This window comes from Amblyomma mixtum, chromosome 5 (genome assembly GCF_055824585.1).
Source record: "Amblyomma mixtum isolate Tamu chromosome 5, ASM5582458v1, whole genome shotgun sequence".
NCBI lineage: Eukaryota > Metazoa > Arthropoda > Arachnida > Ixodida > Ixodidae > Amblyomma > Amblyomma mixtum.
In genome coordinates this window covers 71,596,701-71,617,821 of record NC_143016.1, presented here as the reverse complement: position 1 = coordinate 71,617,821, position 21,121 = coordinate 71,596,701, and the positions used below count along the sequence as shown (strand labels likewise).

At 48.3% G+C, this 21,121-nt stretch overlaps 2 protein-coding genes across 5 annotated transcripts in view; both read left to right on the top strand.

Annotated features, from left to right (window-relative positions):
• Positions 1-2,323, top strand: part of LOC149342624 (uncharacterized) — a 13,995-nt gene extending 11,672 nt beyond the window's left edge. Inside the window, exon 4 of the mRNA XM_089545011.1 lies at positions 2,228-2,323. The gene's annotated coding sequence lies outside the window, so the exon portion shown is untranslated. The remainder of the gene's footprint in view (positions 1-2,227) is intronic.
• Positions 2,231-21,121, top strand: LOC149342623 (uncharacterized). Of its 4 annotated transcripts, none has more exons than XM_089545003.1 (6): positions 2,231-2,332; positions 3,359-3,639; positions 14,615-14,752; positions 15,968-16,209; positions 18,584-18,780; positions 20,713-20,895. In XM_089545003.1, exons 2-6 carry the CDS (start codon positions 3,420-3,422, stop codon positions 20,771-20,773), a joined length of 858 nt encoding a protein of 285 aa, XP_089401129.1. In that variant the 5' UTR covers positions 2,231-2,332; positions 3,359-3,419; the 3' UTR covers positions 20,774-20,895. The 4 variants fall into 4 exon arrangements, with proteins under 4 accessions (XP_089401129.1, XP_089401128.1, XP_089401127.1 ...); XM_089545002.1 differs by having other exon boundaries at positions 18,572-18,780; XM_089545001.1 differs by lacking the exon at positions 18,584-18,780 and having other exon boundaries at positions 20,713-21,121.

Genomic DNA, 21,121 nt, shown 5'->3' with positions numbered 1-21,121 from the left:
TCATGCGTGACTTTCATCGGACGATCTTCAGCCTTTTAACGTATGTTTGTACGCCGCAACGTCAAACCCAAGTCTGAATGCACCTCATTCCAGAATATAGCTGACGCTCCCTTGATCATGAGCTGTGTCGTAAATGTTGTTCCGTTATTTAAATGCTACTGAAGGTATTTCGCTTTAGTAGAGCTTTATTAGTAGAAATTCATGAACTTATGAACGTTTGGCGCACTGGAGTAGAGCGGGCACCCAGAGAGCTACGTGTCCCAAATCCCATAGTAATTAAAGTTATTTCTCTCTCTCTCTGTGCCACAACAGAGATGTGATGATGATGACAATGTCGTCAGGCTTAATGGCACACAGAAAAATCAGAATACGTAAGAATAAAAAAGGTACACAAAAATACGACTGCCAAATCACCCTGAAACTCGGAAACGAAACAATACCTGAGAAAACTGAAGTCATGGTGCTTGGAATGTGGCTGCAAAACACAGGACGATGTAGCAAAACCGTCGCCTCTATTAAGAATACAACAGAGCAAGTCGCCAGAATCGTGCGAAGAGTCAGCAGTAAAAAGAAGGGAATGAGACAACAGGACACCCTAAGACTCGTAGACAGCCTCCTCACAAGCAGGGTAACGTACACCCTCGCCTGCCACGAACTAAACAAGCAAGATACTTTACAAATGGACACCATACTACGCAAAACATACAAAACGGCGCTCAAACTACCAATGTAGACACCAACCGAAAAACTAATGGCATTGGGAGTATCAAACACTTTCGACGAACTACGAGAAGCGCAACGTAGTGCGCAATTAGACAGACTCACTTAAACAAGAACGGGAAGACACCTACTGGAGAAATCACGGCTACATTTAGGCACACAAAGAGACAACTAACAGATGAATAATGAAGATAGAAACAACATCCGGGTAAGACCCATAGCCAGACACATGGACCCCAATATACACCATGAAAGACGACAAGCCAGTGTCCGAGCACTCAGCAGGGAACTCAGCGACACTCCTAGCACAGTCTACACGGACGCAGCAAAGTACCGACACCAGCGCAAAACGATCGTCGTTGTAACAGACGAAGGACAGAAAGAAATAACCAGCGCAACGATAAACAACCCAAACATAGAAGCAGCTGAAGAAGCCGACATTTCTCTGGCAATATTGAACGGCAACGCAACAGGACGCTACCTCACAATAGTGACGGACTCCAAACAAGCATGAAGAAACTACACAAGAGGCAGGATCAACAGCATCGCCAATGATATTCTACACACGACGAGAAGACACAAAAACACTAAACATAGTATAGTGTGGGTTCCCCGACATGAGGGGATGAGGGGCAACGTGGCAGCAGACGAGTTAGCCCGAGGGCACGTCAACCGACTTTGCACCACGGGCACCTTTGACCCAGTTACCCCCACGCACTCAGACATACTCGATCATTGCAGGGGTCAGCGGAAACGCTACCCAACCCCACACAAAAGGCTTACCAAAGAGGAGGCGATAGACTGGCGCAGACTACAAACCGGTACCTACCCGCATCTGCACAAACTACACAAGATTTTCCCTGCACAATATGCAGACGAATGTCCGTGGCGTCCGGGTAAACCTACTCTAGAACATGTCACATGGGCCGGCCCTAAGGCAGACTTAGAGCCAAGAATAAACAACCCGAGTGTGATGCAGTGGGAGCACTTGTGGGCCAGCGAGGACAAGGAAGCGCAACGATTTCTCGTACGCTGAGCCACGATGGCAGCAGTCAAGTGCGGCATCCTGGACCAAGGATTGTCCACGGCGCCCAGTGACCCGTAAGGGTCAAGAACACTTCAAATTTATCAAGAATAAATCTTTTTCTATCCATCCATCCATCCACACCAACGGCGGGGGTTTTGCCAGGAGGCAAAGCAGATCCTGTAAGATATACTCATTGTTGTAACTTCTTTTGTTTTCTTTTTTCGCCAGATGTAGCATTTTCTCCTGCACAAAGTTATGCGAACCAGTGAACGATCGTGCTATTCCTCTTCCATATCTTCGAAGCTCACCAGTGGAAAGCCACACAAGCGCACGGCAAAAACAAAAAGTAAACCTATCTCAGAATCGCGGTATTTGATTTCTACGCAAATTATTGGCAGAGGACAACAAGAACAATAAAAATTTACCTCCTTTTCAACCGTTGTTTCTTCTTTCTTTTTGCTCCGTCGGCCCCTCGAGCAGCACGTTCTTCTCGCGACCAGGCCCAAAGTTCCTCGAGCGTTCCTCTCGTGCACGGCAGCCGCCCCATTCTGAGCTCCAGCAGCTGCCCACCACGATCTACGCCAAGTAAGAGGGCCTTTTTATTCGCACCCTTATTACGCCCTTCGCAGCTTTCGCTAATTGCGAGCTAGACCGGAGAAGCCAGATAGGTGTCTGTCTGGTATGAGCCGGTAGTCATCGCGTGGTTCGAACCCATTCAGGGGTGATCAGTAGCGATGCCTTAGAGCCAGGTTTCCCGAGCGCGACGGTGGTTACGAGTCATTGTCCAGGATGGAGTAACTCAAGTTCTGGCTACACTACACCGTTTTTGCTGGATTTTGGGTAATGTATACGATGTGATCCAGCAATACAGCACGGCTAATGTCAGCCTTATGCGATCACCTTGAAACCAAAATGCAGCGCACTGCGCGGAAGAGTACTCTCCTTCCAGCCTTCACAGAATTTCAGTGTCCATATTTGTTGTCGTCTACGAAGAAACAAAGCTTGATAATATGATTATTGAATCTAATGATGACGCTTTGTTTTCACTGTAGGGCAGTTGTAATGGCATGACGCTAACAGTAACTGAGATTTGTATGGTTTCAGACCAGCGCTGCTACATGCACAAGGCTTCATTCACAAGGTTGCGGCGACTGGCGCCCCGATAAGCTGTCTCCTAGTGGGGTCACTACCACCTTGCTACCTGGCTTGCATGTGCGTGTGAAAATCTTAGTATCGTCTCGTTATATTCGAGACCTGCTTAGAATAATCAGTATCCTTTTAGTCAGTTCCCAATCTTTCATCTTTCTTGAACTTATTTCTTCCTATATTAAACTATTAAGGTCTGAAGAACTTTTGCACATCCATGACCCCTCTGGTTGATTTCAGAGGTGAATTCTTTCAATCTGTTTCCAAATGGCTTCCGCGATTGTCTTGTTTTCCATGCCCCCGGAGAAATGTCTACATCGCTTACCTCTTCTACTCTGTAGCGTTTCAGCCTCAAGCAGCCACTTGGAAGCTAGTAAAGTGGAGCGCTTGCACTCCAGTTTTTAGATATTGATTTATCACCTTAATATTCTGATAAGAAATATCTTACTTGTTTTCTGCTTCCAGCTAAACTGAAAACATTACCGTGGGCGACCATTTGAGCGTAGCCGCGGACAACACACGAGCCATGCGAGAGCTGGTGCGGTGCCAGCTTACCACGCCTGGCGCCACCAAACGGGGCTGCGACCAAAGTCAGGGGCCCAACTTTGGGGACACCAGCGAGCTACAAAACGCTGTCTGCGTTGTTTGCCACCGTCGCTATGCCCAGCCACCACCATCTTCAAGTCCTACGCGCCACACAGCTCTGTCCCTGCTTACGGCCCAACACAGCCGACGCCACCACACAGGTATGTGACATGTACTCACCGCCTTTCTGTTAATGGAGGCAAATAGAGTAAACATTACTGGGTCGATTTTGTACAGATCTTACGTGGCCTCCACTTCGCTAACACTGCATCATTTGTGCTTATTAAAGAGGAACACAGTCGAACCCTGATTTATCAATATATGCATAATTGGAAGTGCAAAAAGCGACTATAGATAACCTTATCTATGACCTAGAAGTGAGAGTACATTGCGCCCTTGTCAGTGACGAGCTTCTTGCGGCGACGTGCCGCCCGCCTGTGTGCCGGTGTGCTTTATACGTTGCAGTGTCTTGAGAAAGCTAGACTTAATGCTGTGCCGCCTTTCCCTTTCTCACCATCGAAGCGACTTCCGACCATGCTTTGGAACCAGCCACTGCCTATCATGTCTAGTCCTTTTAGCAGTACACTATAAATAGAACAATCGCTTATTAAAATCAAGCTAATGCTGGTTTCGGCAGTGCCTTCGGCAGCGAAGCAAGACGCGCAAGGGCCGCCGCTCAGGTTACATTAGGTTGTTTGCCGCATGAAATAGATGTAGGGCTGAAAATCAGTACAAGAGACGGAAGACCATATTAATGCACTCCATACGAGCACTTCATCGCAAGGTTTCTCAGAGCTACAGCATCCGACAATCGCCGAAGGCCGAGTTGCCACCAAGCCTGATTTTAACGCTCATCACAACTTCATCTAGAGACGGTCATTAACTAAGGAGACCCATTTAGTTGTTCTTTGAGTGCCAGTCACAACATTTGCGCCTATCGCACTTGAGTATACGGCATATTTAGTGTCAAATATGTCTCGCACGACTTAGAATTCTTTAGGCTTTTTGTATTAGTTTGGAGGTTAATTCCTTAAGTACTCACGTCCAAAATTTTGGCCTTTGATTCGAAATCAAAAGCAGCTTTCGTAAGACGTATGAGAGTAAAGCTGTTTTTAAACAGCATTGCAAAAACATTTAGCACATCATTTATTTTTTCAGAATAAGGGCAAAGCTGTTGTGCCAGCTCGGCCATTTCTGTATTTTAATTCGTTATTAATAGTTAAACAAACTAAAAAGCTTTGGGTCGTCGAAATTTCCGGAGCTTTTCACTACGGCGTTCCTCACAGCCTGAGTCGCGTCTGGACGTTCAATCCTCATGAACGAAACCAACCTCAGCATAGTTGAATGTAACGCTTGTCTGAGGACGATACATCACTTTGTAGCGTGTTTGTAGCGTTTAAGCTGTAGCATTTTTTTTCCTTTTCACCTGTTTGTTCCTTCTTTTATCCTCACTCATTCAAATGGAGCATATAAAGTTCTCAGAACTGACTGAACAAGCACGACTTGCCCGTCGACTCTATCCCCCTCCCCCCCTCCGCCTATCTCACTCTCAACAAATCCTCTGGAGGCGACTCCAGACCCGAACTCTTCCTACCCCTCAGCTTCTATCCTACTTCCACACGGTTTCCCCCGGGTCCACTCTCTGCAGAGAATCGCACGCCACCCTGGACCACATCCTTTTCGTCTGCCCTGCCGATCCTCCCCCGCAGGGATAGCCCGCCATCGGTACATGGGAGGAATGGGTGAACCTCCTTGCGTCGCAGGAGGTTCTCGCTGTGTGAACCGGGTGCCAGTGCCATAGCAATACGTGGCACATGCGCGTAATGTGAGGGCTGTGCGGTGGCTCTGAGACCTTGCATATTACAAACTCACTTGCATAATAGTTTTCCATCCATCCGTCCTTAGAAAGAATTTGGATAGCTTTACTGACGCTGTAAAGGTCTATAAGTTCTGCATGCGCAATTCACTTTGTAGGCGTTATACAGAGGAGAATATACATATACATCAGAAAAACTTAAACAATATACACAAACGAAACATAGGTGTTTCGAAACATAGGGTCACTATGAGCGCGCCCATAGCTTTCAACAGTATGAGGGAGAGTCACTGTCAGCGGCGTTATCACAGATCACGCAATCCCTCCGATTAATAAAGCTCATCTGAGCGTTGAATTATTGAACTGCCGAGATGCCCCACATCTTTTAAGGCGAAAGCCTATAATGGCTCATACTGTCGTGACCAAGACGTGTTAGCAAATTTGTCCGCGTTTCAGATTGGTCAATATGGTCGTGACGTCACTGCGCGCGAATTTTGGCGGGTGTTTACTGAAATATGTGAGACAGTTACTGCGCAATTTCCTTTCCTCGAATACAATTTTCGACTGCAGTGTCCACCGAGATATGTCAGACAGTTACTGAGTAATTTTCTCTCCTCAAATACAATTTTTATTTCCTTCATTACGGCCCCTCTTTCTCTCTCTTCTTTCACTCCGCTTCCTCCCTTCCTGTACGGTGCGGTTCAGGTGTCCACCGAGGTGACAGAAAATAACAGCGCGATTTTCTTTCCTCAAAAAGCGTTTCGTTCAAAGGGCGACGCATCGCACCGAACAGGTGGTGGCCTTCCGTGGACTCCCTGGCAGCGCTGCAACACGCTGTCGCGTTCCACTCCAGAAGGCAAAGATTAAGCGTCATTAATTGGCAGTTGATTAATGCACCAACAGAATGTGAAGTGAAATATCGCGTAGCAGAATGCAGCACTCAGTCTTTAGCCTTTCACCACTTTAGCCGCTGAAGTTCCTCGTAACATTATTCAACTTTCGCATACGAACCTCTCCCCAAACGAAGAGCATATTTTTTCATTAAGCTTGCAGGTCGTTGCCGCGATGCGCTCGAAGATGTCGTTCACGAAGCTGTTCATGATGGACATGGCCTTTGCTGGAAACTCCAGTGGAAACTGCAGTGGAAACGTCAGCAAGGGGGAATGAGTTCAGTTAATTGCTTAACCGCCCAATTAGCCAATTAACCTTTCTAATCAGGCCTGATAAATAAATAAAACCGAGTAGGAAAGTGGTCGAGTTTGGGAATCGAACCCCGGTCTCCGGAGTGCGAGACGAACATGCTAACCCGCCACGCCAGCTGGATGGTTTGGGAAGAAAAAAGGCGCGTCTAGTGAATACGGTGTCTTCGTTCACACCCATCTTCCCCATGGGCGTTCGGAGGGGGGGGAAAGGGGGGGCGGCTGCACCCCCCTGGAAAATCACTCACTCGAACCGTGAGTGATGGCCGCACGCCAGGGGCGGTGTTGCGCTCAGCCAAAAGGGTAAAAGCAGCCCCGCTTCGACGCTTGGTCACATCTGCGAAATGCCACGTCCGGGCGCGCGTCGTTCCGCCGTTTTCAAACCACGCCACCGCCAGCTCTGCTGAAGGACGACCTGTTGCAGACATGCAGCGGCACCGGCGAGCATGTGCTTCGAGATGGGTGTCTGTTTCTTTGATCTCTAGAGAGATAGCGACACGGAGGCAGACAGTGCACAGGGCACAGGTCGCTCGCTATAATCATGATACGTTCGTACGCCGGCCACCGATGAATTCTTGAGGGGGGAAGGACAAATCAGCCGTGTCCACCCCCGCTTTGTCGGGCTGCTCAGGGGCAAGCGGGCGACGAGTTGGCGCCGCCGCCGCGCGCTGTCTCCTCCGATCCACGGGAGAGCTCGGTGCGGTAGAAGCGCCGCTTTCAGAACCTTCGGCAAAGGGGATTAGCTGCTTTTGTTCACGGCGACGCAGTCTCCAGAGGCGCCCCCACACCAGCGTTCCTTGCGTCTTCTCCGAAAACCAGCGCCTTTGGTCAACGCAGCCCGATGGCGCCTGCCTGGCTCGCCTGTCACCTCTGGCTGGGCCTCAAATCACAACAGCGCCCATGTACTGTGCGTGTCAGTGCATGGTAAAGAGACCCAGGTGGTCGACATTATCCGAAACTCTGTACTACTCCGTCCCTCATAGCCTGAGTCGTTTTGGGGCTCTGAACCCCATAAAAGCACAAAAACAAATTTTCCGGCCGAATTAGTTGCGGGTGTCCCTTCCCCTCGGAAGTCGCGCGGCGTTCCTTACACCCCAAAAGTGCGCATTCGTGGATATTGTGGCAAGTAAGCCCTTGCACGTGTGCGCGCCTCTGTGTTTGTGCTTCGGTGTTTTTAGTGGCGGGTTGTCAACGAAGGTGAGAACAACCAAGACAGCGGACGAGAAAACGACGAGCGGCGAGCAGTGTGTGTGCGGTTGCTCGACTGTGCGGATGCGCGAGCAAGATGGAGCGAGGTGTATGAAGCTGCGAGCTTGCATTTATCTTGTAAATAAGTTTTCGTTGTATATATAGTCATCTTTTGTTTTCAACGTACTCGTTCAACCATTTTTCCAATCAATATATATGATGACTGTGCACTGAGAGCGTGTAATGAAGCACAGAAATGAATTTATCACCCGTGTAACTACGCACTTCGCCCAGAAAAATCCGAGGTGCCTACAGTTGCTGTTCAAGGAAGACTGACTGAGTGACTGTAGTTGCGTGTTTGTGAACATATTGCGCTGTGTGCTGGTCATCAATTCGGGTGAGTCGAGAACCCGTATGCAGTAAGACTGAGCACTTCGAGTATTGATAGTATCTTTTTGCATTTTTATTAATTTTAATTGTTTCTTTGTTGATAAACTCCAATGTATCTCTACAATCCGCGCTTTAATTTGCTGCTTGTAATTTTCTTTCATGTGTGTATTTTACTTATTTTTTATTTATATATAAATAAATAAATTTACTCCGCAAATAGTGCCTTTTCGCTACGAATATACCCCCCCCCCCTCCGGCGCCAACAACCAATGGGCCCCCCCCTGCAAAAAATTCTGCGGACGCCCTTGATCTTCCCCCCTTCCCGTTACGGCGAGGTTCAGGTGTCCTCCGAGGTATGCGAGACAGATACATTTCCTTTCCTCAAAAACCAATTTACCGACGAGCAAGGAGTAGAACCGAACGGGCGATGGCGTTATGTGGACTCCCTGGCAGAGTTGCAAGACGCTGTCGCGTTTCACTCTTAGTGGCGAAGCTTAACACCTTAACCACACATCAGTGACACAAGCAGCTACACCGTGCTTAAGGCTTTCGCCTCACCGCACTTTAGGTCAACAAAGTGCCCCCCTGAATTTTTAAGGTGACAGCCTTTAATGCCTCATACTGTCGTTAGCAGACGCGCCGGCAGATTTGTCCGCCCTTCGGCGTCACTGCTTATAAACTGCGCCGAGGGTGGGAATCGAACCAGGGCCTTTGGCATTTGAAGCGGAGACGCTACGTCCGCCACGAAGGCTCAAGGTTCGAGCATGAATAAAGGCGCATCTAGTGAATGCATGGGTTTCATAAATAAAATAAAAGGTGTAAAGTCATGAAAAGAAAAAGAAAAATCAAAAATAAGAAAATAAAACAACATAAAAATATGAGAATAAAAATATAAAAACAATAAAGATAAGAAAAGGAGCAAAAATAAACAACTAAAAAATATATGAAAAATATAAAGTAAATAAAATCGAACAGTGCACTAGGCAGCACTTTAGAGAGACAGCTATAGCTGGGTGCGAAGAAAAAGCACTACTTTAAAGGTTTTCTTTTACCTATTTCACTTTTTTTTTCGAGGTTTCTTCCTTGCTCTGTTCATTTTCCTTTTTTTTCTTCTTTTTTTTCTGTTGTCTGCTCTCTCTGTTGGAGGGTCATATTTTATTTTTTTGCTCTCGCGGCCAGGAGAAGGAACAAGCTTTCGCATTTTTCTACGAAAGTTGTTGAACGGCCACGCACCTGTCGAGCACCTCCCAGCTGGACACGCCTGTCAATAAGCAAGCCTGTGGTGCTTAACAAAGCAGAGGCCGCATCTGGACATTGTATTTTCTGACTGAGTACCTGTTCCTCGCACTCTTTTTTTTTATGTGTGTGTGGGTCGCACTGCCTCTAATAATTTTTTATGCGTATTTTTCTGCTATGTGCTTTGTGTTTCCCACTTTCCTGTTCTGTGTGCCCGCCCCTATAAAAGGGGATGCATTCACAATGTAAAATCACTCCTGAAGAAGATCGGTCTTCCGATCGAAACGTCGAGTTGAATAAATATGTTTCCTTTAACGAAGCGTATACTTCGCTATATATTCTTATAAGCAGTCTAGTACTTCACGCTTTCGCAACCTATATATATATATATATATATATATATAGGTATATATATATATATATATATATATATATAAGCAAGACGTGCACCGTTCTTTAGACGTTCGATTTTCTTAGCGCAGCTAAAAGCACGTCTGCAGTGAGGACGCTTCCGAAGTTGGGTTCGATGCTGTTAAAATATGATATTGCAAAGGAGCGGTCGACATACACCACCCGGCTGTATATCTGAGATGATAGATGTATCCCGTGGCGGCGGTACAGGCTAATTGTGTGTCCTACTGTAGTAAATGGAATCAATAACACTGAAAAGGCACCGCTCTGTGCGAATGCGCCCCTATAACGCCTTCCACGAGCTCAACACAGTCAACTCGAGTGATTTAAATATTCGTTGTGAAAAGCAGTTACTCAAAGTTTCGGAAGGGTGTCACCAAGAGAGCCCAACAGATGCTAGCCAGCAGCTATTTTAACTTGACATTGAACTCTTCTCAGCAGTAATTTTTTACTGTCTTTAATTATTAACCAGCTGCGGACTTCTGCTGCTGCAGTGAACACATAAATAGGAAGTAAACGGAGGTCAAATTGAAAACACCTCTGTGCAAGCTAATTCTCCAGCCAAAGGTAGGCAGCCGTCTCGGCTGCCTACCTTTGGCAGTGATGTCTTCTTTGGTGTGCCAAGCGGACGGCCCTCGAGAGGCGGAAAATGTCCGTTCTGGAATACGGGTGCGCCTGGATCACGTGACGACTTTTGGCTTGTTGATGGAGGGGACTTGGAGACACGCCCGGGCAACGCGCCCGCCGGTGGCGCTGGTCCGGATGTGCCTTGCACCAGCTTGTTGCCAGGCGGGGGAACTTTTGGAGTGGTGTCAGCTCCCGGGGGCACTGCACATTGACGTTGCTTTCGTTGACCGGTTGGGTTTCCCGGTCGTTGCAGCCGCCGGAATTTTGCTTTGCAGTCTTGCGAGCCCGTAAGGTGGCCGCCACCGCAGACGATGCAGGAAGGGGTGCACTCGTGGGTCTCCAAGTTGCGGTCTTCGAGGACTGCGACCGTTTGGCCGCAGTGTCCGCAGCGATTGCGTTGAGGATCCGGGCATAAGTCCACACGGTGGCCGATGGTGCCGCATCGGAAACACGCGGGAATAGTCCGCTTGTATTCGCGTACCAAGGTCACCACACTGTTATAGTGCACGTAACGTGGCACTTTATGCCCCACGAAGGTGAGCAGGGCAATCGTCGACTTCCCCAGCTTGCGGATGAAGGCTATCTCTCCTCCGCGCCACTGGACTTTCGATTTCAAGGTGGTAGAAGTTTCCTGCTCATGGACGGTAATGATCCCCCTGCAGACTTCACCGTTAACTTTGGCGTGACCGACCATCGGGATGGAGCCTTTGGAAGCTTTCAGAGTAAATTCACGAGCGAGCGCGTTCGCCGCATTCACGTCTTGAGTGGTGGCGATAACGATATTCTGGTCCCAGATGGGCCAGATACTAAGAGTATCCACCGAGGAGGCATTAAATAGGCGGAGAGCAAAGCACCAAGCTCACCGTTCTGCAGAACCGTCTTCAGGGAGACCGTCATTCTGGGCTTGATGACGATCGTGAAGTCTTCTTTGCGGAGTCGAGGCATAGCGGTAGGCCGCCATTTCGTCGATCCCGCTGTTTGCGAGAGCTGATGGTTTGAACTCGAAGTATTTGGATGCCCAGAAGCAGGGGCACTCACGGAGGGTCCGTTCACTGCCGAGGTGTTCAGGAGCTGCTGGCGTTTGCGAAGTGCCACCAACGAGAAGAGGCCTTCATCCACGATCTCCTGCGTCGGAGTGGAGGTTTCAGGAGAAGACGGGGCTTCTGCGACGACTTCTGTCCATGCCATCGTCTCGGGATCGTACCCGCGGCGAGCGGAGGCCGCCATGGCGTCCGCGGAGAAGCTGGAGACCGGCTGCTTGGTTTTAGGCCTGGCTAGGGCTCCCACGGGATGAAGACATAAATGGGCCTAAAAGGACCAAAAATTGGCCCACCCGGTCGAGAGCGATGTCTTCGGGTGCTGGGTGATGTTAACCGTCGAGTAGAAGCAAAATTTTCGCGGTCGTAGGGAATTTTTTGGTAATCCGGACGAAAATTGTCGGAGCCGAAATGAGGCGCGTCCGCTCGAGACGCGGCGGCGATTGCTCTCCCCAGGAGAAGTTGAGCTTTTCCTGGGAGGACGCAAGATTAATGAAGTGGACAAGACCCGGATACTGGGGCTCTGACTTCAAAGTAACCTCAGATCCGACCATATGATCAGAACCATCAAACAACAGTTAATCAAATCTCAAGAATGATCCGCCGCATTACCTGGCACCGCAAGGGTATGAGAGAAGAGGACACCCTTAGACTCGTCCAGGCCCTAGCTCTGAGCAGGATAACATGCGGCCTCCCTTACCAAAAACTGGGCACTGTGGAAACCAGAGCTATCGATACAATCATAAGAGGGGCTTACAAAACTGCCCTCAATCTTCCAATAGCCACTTCTACAGAACGACTCCAAGAGCTTGGTCTGCTCAACACTTTTACCGAGCTCCAAGAAGCCCTCTTGGAAAGCCAAAAAGAACGCCTTCTAACAACCAATGCGGGAAGGACGATCCTGACTAAATTAGGGACATCGCCGGGGCTGGAGACAAGAGGCAGTAAAAGCTCTCTTCCACTCCAAACCCGAGAAAAGATCACCGTTAGTCCAATCCCACGTCACATGCATCATGCTCATCAGCAAGGCAGACGACAAGCGCGAGCAAAGGCTCTTTAGAAACACCTTGAAAGCGACCGTAAAGCCGTTTACGTAGACATTGGGGCCTACCCCACGCCGGGAAAGTTCTCAGTCGCTGCGATTGACCACCAATTAAAACCGGCTCTCCAAGCTTCTATATATACAGAAAACCCCTCCTCTGCAGAGGCTGTGGCAATAGCTATCGCCATCAAACATAAAAACCAAAGAGGAGAGTCCTCCCACGTTATAATAGACTCCCAACAAGCCTGCCGAGACTTTCTTAATGGCAGGCTTCCCTCAAGAGTGACACAGCTACTTGGCAATCTCAGCCAAACACACAGACTAACATGGACACCTGGTCACGAAGGAGTAGCTGGAAATGAGGTAGCCAACGATCTAGCCCGAGATTTAACCCACCGGGCGGATCCTCATCCCTACCACACGCCCATGCCTAGCACCTATGGTGACAGATTAGAACATATTCGGCTGGAGCGCAGAAAATACCCACCCCCTCACATAAAACTAGACTCCTCCGCAGCCATAGGCTGGAGGAAAATTCAGACCAACACTTTTCCTAACTTGTTCATCCTACACAAGATTAGCCCCACTCAATATCAGAATACATGCCCTTGGTGTGGAGCTTGCCCTACGCTCTACCACATATCGTGGGAATGCACAACGAAACCAAGACACTTAACTGTATCCAACCCTACATATGAGCAGTGGGAGGTGGCCCTGACCAGCGAGACCCTGGATCAGCAACTTAAGTTGGTTCAGCAAGTCCGTCAGTCAGCTAAAGCCAGTGGCGCCTTGGACTAGGGGTGCCACCCAAGTTGCTGGAGCAGCCTTCCTCATTTTAAATAAAAGTTTTCTCTCTCTCTCTCTTGTTCGATTCCCCAACTCGGCCAATTTCCTGCTCGGTGTTATTTATGTGGTCTGACTAGAAATTAGGCTAATCGCTTAAACGATATCATTCCAATGTCATCGATGCACTGCGCGCCAATGCTGCTAACGCCGGCTTCGAAGGCCAGAAGTGGCGCACCTCCTTGTGGCGCCATCTGTCCTAGACCGAGCAAAATTCTCGGCGCGCCGCGTGGCGCGCCGACGGCGCTGCCATCTTGATAACTATCTATGATAACTATCTATGATAACCATCTATGATAACTCAAGAGGCAGTGCCCTACTTTTTGAAGCTAGGTCAGGGTGTCAGAACGCGCAGCTACAAAAAGAAATTTAAAGAAGAAGATAACACATGTGCAGTGTGTGGTAGATCTGTGGAAACAATTGAACACCTCATAATCAAATGTGATGGTATCCATCCGGATGTCGCTGAAGGCACAGTCACTCTTTCCGAGGCCCTAGGGTTTAAAGATAACGATGGTCATGTAAATAAATCTGCAGTGGAAGTTAGCAAAAAGCAATTGGAGGATTGGTGGCTGAAAAGCAAAGATTTGGCATAAGGTTAGAACTGTAGGAAACAGTAGATAAAGATGATTGCGAATCTTAATGAGAATTGCCAACACAGTGAACAAAAAATAATGCAGAAAGAAAAGCTGGGCATGGTGGCAATTGCCACCACCCCGTTTCAAAGGGGGCGCTCCTATCCATCCATCCATCCATCCATCTGGCGGAGCGCGGCTGAAGCAACGCTGTTCTGTCTACCGACCGGGGCTACGCGACGAGGCGAAACGTACTGTAGTATTGCTAAAAGCAATAAAAACAGCAATACTTAAGGCAATGTGAAGGTGTCCATGACCGCCTTGCGCTGCAGGATATGGCGGCTGTCTTTATTCAAGTCGACAAGGGTTATCTATGACCAATCTGTTTGTCGAAATTCAGTCTATTGATCACTTTTTACTCTTCCGCCGACGGTTCGCTGCTCTCCGTAGAATTTCCTTGGAGATCCCCTTCACTCGACTAGAGCTTCCTCTAACTATTCCGATTCTCCTTTCCTTCGGGGCAAGCGCCAAGGTATATATGCTTTGAAATCACTGTGCGATTATATTCACGACTAAGTAATTACACCATGGTAGAGTCCCCAGTGAATATTTTCCGTATTTGTTTTGTACAAATTCTAGACTGTCACAAAATTATCCAAATACTTCACTCCTTGTACGCGAGTGCCTTTGTATCCGCTAGGCACACTGGCCAATCCGCCGCCGTAGGTATGCGCCGTTAAACCTGAGGACATCATCATCATCTTTTTTTCAGCTGCTGTTCCTTCTGTTTCTTCAGCTCGGGCAGCACGTTCTTCTCGCGCCCAGACGCCACGTTGCTCGCGCGTTCCTCTCGCGCACTGCAGCCTACATTTTCTGGGCTCCAGCAACCGTACACGACGACCTACGCCAAGTAAGTGGGCCTTTTTATTCCCATGCTTATTACGTTCTTGATCGCATCTAAGATGGCGAGTTCCTCCCGAGCATGCAGACCTGTTCAGTGTGAGGCATTCGTCATCGCGCGACTGGAACCCATTCGAGAGTGATGTGCATCGTGGCATGGGGCCAGGTTTCCGGAGTGCGACGGTGATTAGGAGCTATCGACTCGGAAGGATTCAGTAGAATTGGAGCTGCCTTACTGTGCTTTCGCAGCTTTTTAAATAAAGTACGCTGCGATTGAGCACTTCAGCTCGGCTAAGTTAAGCCTTAAGCGAACCCCTGCAAACCATATCACAGTGTACCTACCACTCGTGAGTGCAGACTATCCTTCCAACCGTTGAGAGCATTTCAGCGGACATATCTGTAGTCGTCTTAGACGAGAAAACACTTCGGCCGCTTATCTGTTTTTTTAACAGCGTCCGCTCCGGCGGACGCCGTTGATGCAGCGACGCGCGTCCTTTTTTTTTTCCTTTTTCTCTTTCCTCTGATCTTTTAACTCTCCTCTATCTGCACGTGGCAGCGGTGGTGGCATGGCTAGAGCCAGTAGGCAGGCCCGCGCAATTTCCTTTTCATCCTTCTCTCAGTCACATCAAAACTAAGAGTAGCTGTGACGGCGTGATGCTAGACAATGAAATTGGGATTTTGATGATTTCAGGCAATGTTCGCAAACCTGTCGCGAACATTGCATCGACTGACGCTCCTATAAGCTCGCTCCTAGTGGAGTCGCCACTGGCTTCAACGTGGCGTGCCAGTGCGTATATCAACTTTAGTATCCTCTATATTCTCGCTCTTTCTAGACTAATCGGCGCTAGCTTCTTTGTCCTTTTCGATTTTTCATCTTTCTTTCCCTTACTTGTTCCTACATTTTAGTATTCAGCTGCGTAGCACTTACCCACTTCCATGTCACCGCTCGTTGATTGAAGAGGTGGATTCTTTCAGTCTGCTCCGAAATGACCCCCGCCATTCTCTTGTTTTCTGTGCCCCAGGAGCGAATGCTGTCTACATCGTTTCCCATAGTCTGCAGTCTTTAAACCCTTACGCAGCCAGTCGGAAGCTTGTACAGTGAAGCGCTTCCACTCCAGTTAGTAGATATTGATTAGGCACCTTGACATTCAGGTAGGAAATACCTGACTGTTTTCTGCTTTCAGCGAAACTGAAAACATAACCATGGGCGTCCGTTTGGGCGTAGATGCTGACAACGCACGACCCATGCGAGCGCTGGTCCCGTGCCAGCTTGCCATGCCTGGCACCACCAAAGGAGACTGCGACGAAAGTCAGCGGCCCAACTTTGTGGACACCAGCAAGCTGCAAAATGCTCAGTCTGTGTTCATTGCCGCCGTCGCTATGCCCATCCGCCGCCATCTCCAAGGCCTACACGTCACGCTGCTCTGTCCCTGCTCACGGCCCAACATACCCGATGCCACAACAGAGGTATGTGACACATACGCAGCGCTTTTCTGTTAAGGCAGGCAAATAGAGTAAACATTTCTCGGAAATTGTTCTGCAGCTCTTCCGTGGTTGCCTCCTCGCCGATGGTATTTCAGAAGTGCTACACAAAGAGCAACACAGTCCTGCTGGAATTTATCTAACTCAAAAGGTTGGTCGGTTTTATGGGGTTTAACGTCCCAAAGCAACTCAAGCTATGAGACACGCCGTAGTGAAGGGCTCCGGAAATTTCGACCTCCCGGAGTTCTTTAACGTGCACTGACATCGCACAGTACACGGGCCTCTAGAATTTCGCTTCCATCGAAATTCGGCTGCCGCGGCCGGGATTGAACCCGCGTGTTTCGGGCCAAAAGGGATCACGAAATAGTTCAACGTATCTATTATTGAACGTAAAATGTAGGAGTAAAAATTGGTAAGCTGGTTTTTGAGAAAAGGAAATGGCGCAGTATCTGTCTCGCATATCTCGGTGGACACCTTAATCGCGCCGTAGGGAAGGGAGGAAGGTGGGAGTGAACGAAAGAGACAAAGAGGTGCCGTAGTGGAGGTCTCGAATAATTGCGACCACCTGGGGATCATTAACGCACACTCACATGTTTATGTTGCGACTGAAAGAACGATGAAGAGGAAATTGCACGGGCATGTCTACTGGCTCGAGCTGAGCCACAACCGCTGCGCGTCCTGATAGAGGAGAGTTGAAAGATATCAGAGGAAAGAGTGAAAGAATAGACGCGCGTCGCAACGACCGCGTCCGCCGTAGCGACGACACCGGTTGCGCTGACATCGCACAGCACTCGGGCGCGTTTTGCGTTCCGCCTCTATTCGAACGCGGCCGCCGTTGTGCGGATTCGAACCCGGGGCTCGGTTGACGAGCGCCTTAGCGACTGAGCCACCGCTGCGGCTAGGTGTCTGTAAACTAGAAGCTAGAATACATTGCGCCCACTGAAGTAACACGCTTCCTGCAGAGACTCGCCTCCTGTCTGTGGTCTGACAGCGCACAGCTGGCTAGGCGTAGCTAGATCTAACCTGCTTAGCATCGCAGCGGTTTTGCAGGGTGCTTTGAAACTAGCCGCTGCCTATCATGTCTGGTCCTGTTAGCAGTGTACTGTCAATAGAATAAGTTTCACTATCTCGTCTAGTAAAATTTTTGTAAAATAGTATGAGTTCACGTCTCATCTCCCACCTTTTCTTTTTTAGCTAATAATTCGAAAGTTTCTATATGTAAGCAGCAGGGCGAAACTACCGGTAATGTAAGCAAGCTGTGAGCCATCGTTCAGACGCTTGCTTCACTTAGTTAAAGCACGCCTGCAACGATGATCTTCGGAGATGATGGTAAAATGGCGATGGTATTACCTTGCGCAATAAAATCCAACCATATTAGACAGAAAAAGCAACGCATTGTGCCAATGCGCACCTATAATGCCTTCCATGTGTTGCACACGTCTACCTCGAGTCTTTTCAAAGATATTAGGAAACGTTGTAGCCCAGAGCTGCGCAAAGGCCTTCACCAAAAGCCCAGGCGACGACAGCCATCAGCTATTTTAGCTTGACTTCGTACTTAGATCAAACAATTTAGATCAAACATCAAATTAGATCAAATTAGATCAAACAATTTTGTGTGACCTAACCAATTTTTATAGAGCAGAATGTCAGACTGTCTAGCGATAAACTCTTCAGCGCTTCCGTTCAATTCCTTATTGCTGCTTGTTTCCTTTTCTAATTGTTCTTGATAACCCAGCCTTAAAAATTTAGGTAGGAGAGGGGTTGTTTAATAAATCAAAGCAAATATCTAATTGAAGTAGACAGTGTAGCAGGCTTAGGGTTCGTGCTGTAGAGTCGAACTGGCATCTATCACAATCTGTCGTGGGCAAGAAAAAATTTGCCAAAAATGCAAATTCCTCCGGAAGATAAACAATCAAGAACCGCGAACTCGCGACGGCGGAAGAGTCAACTGAATAAACGGTAGCTTAAATTAGTGGTCGTGTCTTCGTTTCTTCGAACACTGTTCTGTCCTTGCATTTTGGTCAACCGACCGTTTAAGGGTAAACGACTTTCCTAGAACTATACGATGGAGTTGAAAAAAAAACAGTAGTGTTGAGAATAAATAACCAGTATTGATGAAGTTAAAGGCCTGGTTCTCCATTGGTCGGGCTGCACTCTCGACTTCAAAATTACACCATCACTATTGCAGCATCTCATCTGCTTTGCTTTTACTGCGTGAGATACGGTGACGGATACAAATTGCATCTGTCGCATCAAATATCCTGTCAACAGACGCTCGGTGATTCGTGCAACTCTCAAGACACCTGTTGCAGTTTTTTTTTTTTTTACATAATGGCAGCGACGACAGTGTCAAACGCAGGCGCAGGCAACATGGATCACAGCCGCGGCCGTCGAGCAGACCGCGAAGTCTCCCATCGAGGAGGAAGGCGACAGCGCAGGCCCACATGCCGTCGCCCAGCTGTTCGCCGTCAGCAACGAACCGCGCTCCATTTACGAGCGCCCCGAGTTTCGCTGGGAGGAAGCAGGCGATGAGCGTTGGGGAGTTTGGCGTGGCCGGTGAGTGAGAAGACTGCGCATGGTTCCCAAAAACTGTGCCAAACAAATCAGGAGACCTCTATATGAAGAGCGCGAGGAATATCTTGCGAGCCGTGACTGCCGTAGATGCGCATGTATGCCTGCGTGCATACCTTTCCACTGTGTATAACTAATGTGAGCAGGTATCATCAGCATGACATCGAATAGAACAGAAATCCTGAAACGGAATCGAAATAGGCAAAAATATTAGCTGCTGGAGCATAGTTAACAGACTGTTTTTGTTAACACTTTAAAAGAAATTCCAGCGTCAAAGTGAAAAGCACCTGCCCTAGCATCGAGGATTGATCAAGGTTCTGGTTTTGACGCTCTCGTGTATCTATGCCTCCTGCTTTAGAGTGTAACCGAATATGCTGGATTTCTTTTTTTCTCTTTGAAACCTTTAGCCGACGGCCCCTTTCTTCAATAAATTCGCGACTTTCGTTTTTCACGCTTCACATAGTTTTAACGTTGCTACTACATGACTTCTGACCAGTCAGTCGGAAGGAATGTAGTTTAAGAGGTCAGCTTAGTTCAATAAAACGAGGAACTCAAGCTCTCCCACTCAATTAGAACTTAATGTTACGGAACAAAGCCTTGCGCATATGGCTTCTCATAACAGCTAAATGAGTTTTTTTTTTTTGCAAAAGTGTGTGCAGGGTAAGAGGTACGTTTGTGACTGTTCTGGGATAAGATGTGTGTGGTGCAGGGAGCAAGGTGCGTTCCTCTCGCTTTTGTTAGTATTGTTCGTTTATCTGCTCCTTGTGGAGCTCTACTTCTTTGCCGTTTGCCCCTCTCGGTCACGGGATTTTGGGTGGCCAGTCATTACCCGATGCCTCAGGCCGGCTGATGAACGAGATCATTTCCCTAAATCCCTTCGTGACCACGTACCCAGCAAACGGGTACACTTACTTGGGAAATACTGTCGAGGTATTCCTGCGAAGTGATGTACAGTTCGACGTCTATCCGGCACTTCTTGACTGTTCCTATTACCACCTGCAGCACATCAGTGCAATGGGAGAGGTTGTTCTTTACAAAGTAACGCTAACTTCTGTTAGCAATGCATGCGCTGCATGAGTGTATACAGTAATGGGATGTAGAGCTATGCGGTTTGTGAGAGGGATTGCTTTGTGGCTTGGATAATGGTTTGTTTCCAGTGTGGTTGAAGTGGCTGGATCGCTAAAGGGACCAGCTGTACAGGTTTCGGGAATGTCGGTAGCACGATTCTAATTCGCATACATATGACCTGAATTTGAGCATGCAGCGTATCTGTATATGTTGATGTGTCCGGAGTGCGGTTTGTGGTGTATTGCTTATGCTTGGAGTCTACCGTCGTTAGGTGGTTCATGTTCTTGGCGATATTCGGTAATATGATGTTCGCCGGAAGTAAGGAGCTAGTTTCTATTTGTAGTAGCTCCATGTGTGAGGCATGTTTATATCGGAATTCAGCGACCATGCTGTGTGTACCTTTAGCGAACAACCCTGTTTGTCGCTGCCGTTTGATCAGTTCCGCTACTGTGTGAAATAACCTCCCGCTAAGAAGTCTTTTTGGTCAGGTATGCTTGCTCACAATGAGAATCAGCAACGCACTCCAAAGGGGGTTCCGCACCGACATGTTTCGCTTTAAAACGCATAGAAACTTCCCAGAGCTATTCATTCCTATAGGAGCCATGAATCTTGCACGTATCTCTGATATGTGTGGCTGACTCTGGGGACAGCGCTCTGAAAGATCAACTTAATTCTGTCAAACGAATAAATGAAGCCCTTCGACTGCACTGACAATTTACGCTAGGGAACAAAGGCCCTACACATAGAAATTCTGATAATGTCGGCTAAATAAAATTTTTCTTTTTTGTGTTGATGTATTCGTATAAACTGTACTCGTGGCGACACGCTCACTCTGTCCGTGCTACGCAGGTATGGCTGCATCGGTACCAGCGATGTGCACACGCCGGCTTCGGTGGTGCTGATTCACTAGGCGGCCACCTCGAGGTGCGCGCTGCTGTGTTTCGTTACACGAACGTGCACGACCGACCCCACCCCAAGAAGAGGTTTGGCGCATCCACATCGCGCTGTGGAGAGAGCCCGTCGAACATCGACCGTTCAGGCCGGGCGCCGTCCTCCTTGAATATTCCTCGCGTCCGTCTCTATGCCAGCGAGTACTTCGAAGCTCGGACGGAAGCGGCCGTCATCCGCAGTGTCTATACCGCAGGTCGAAAGACCTGTGATGACAATGATTATTTATAATTAGCAAACTACGAAGCATCCAAAAATATTGACAATACGAATATTAATAAAGAAGTTATACAAAAACGTCAATCAGCCT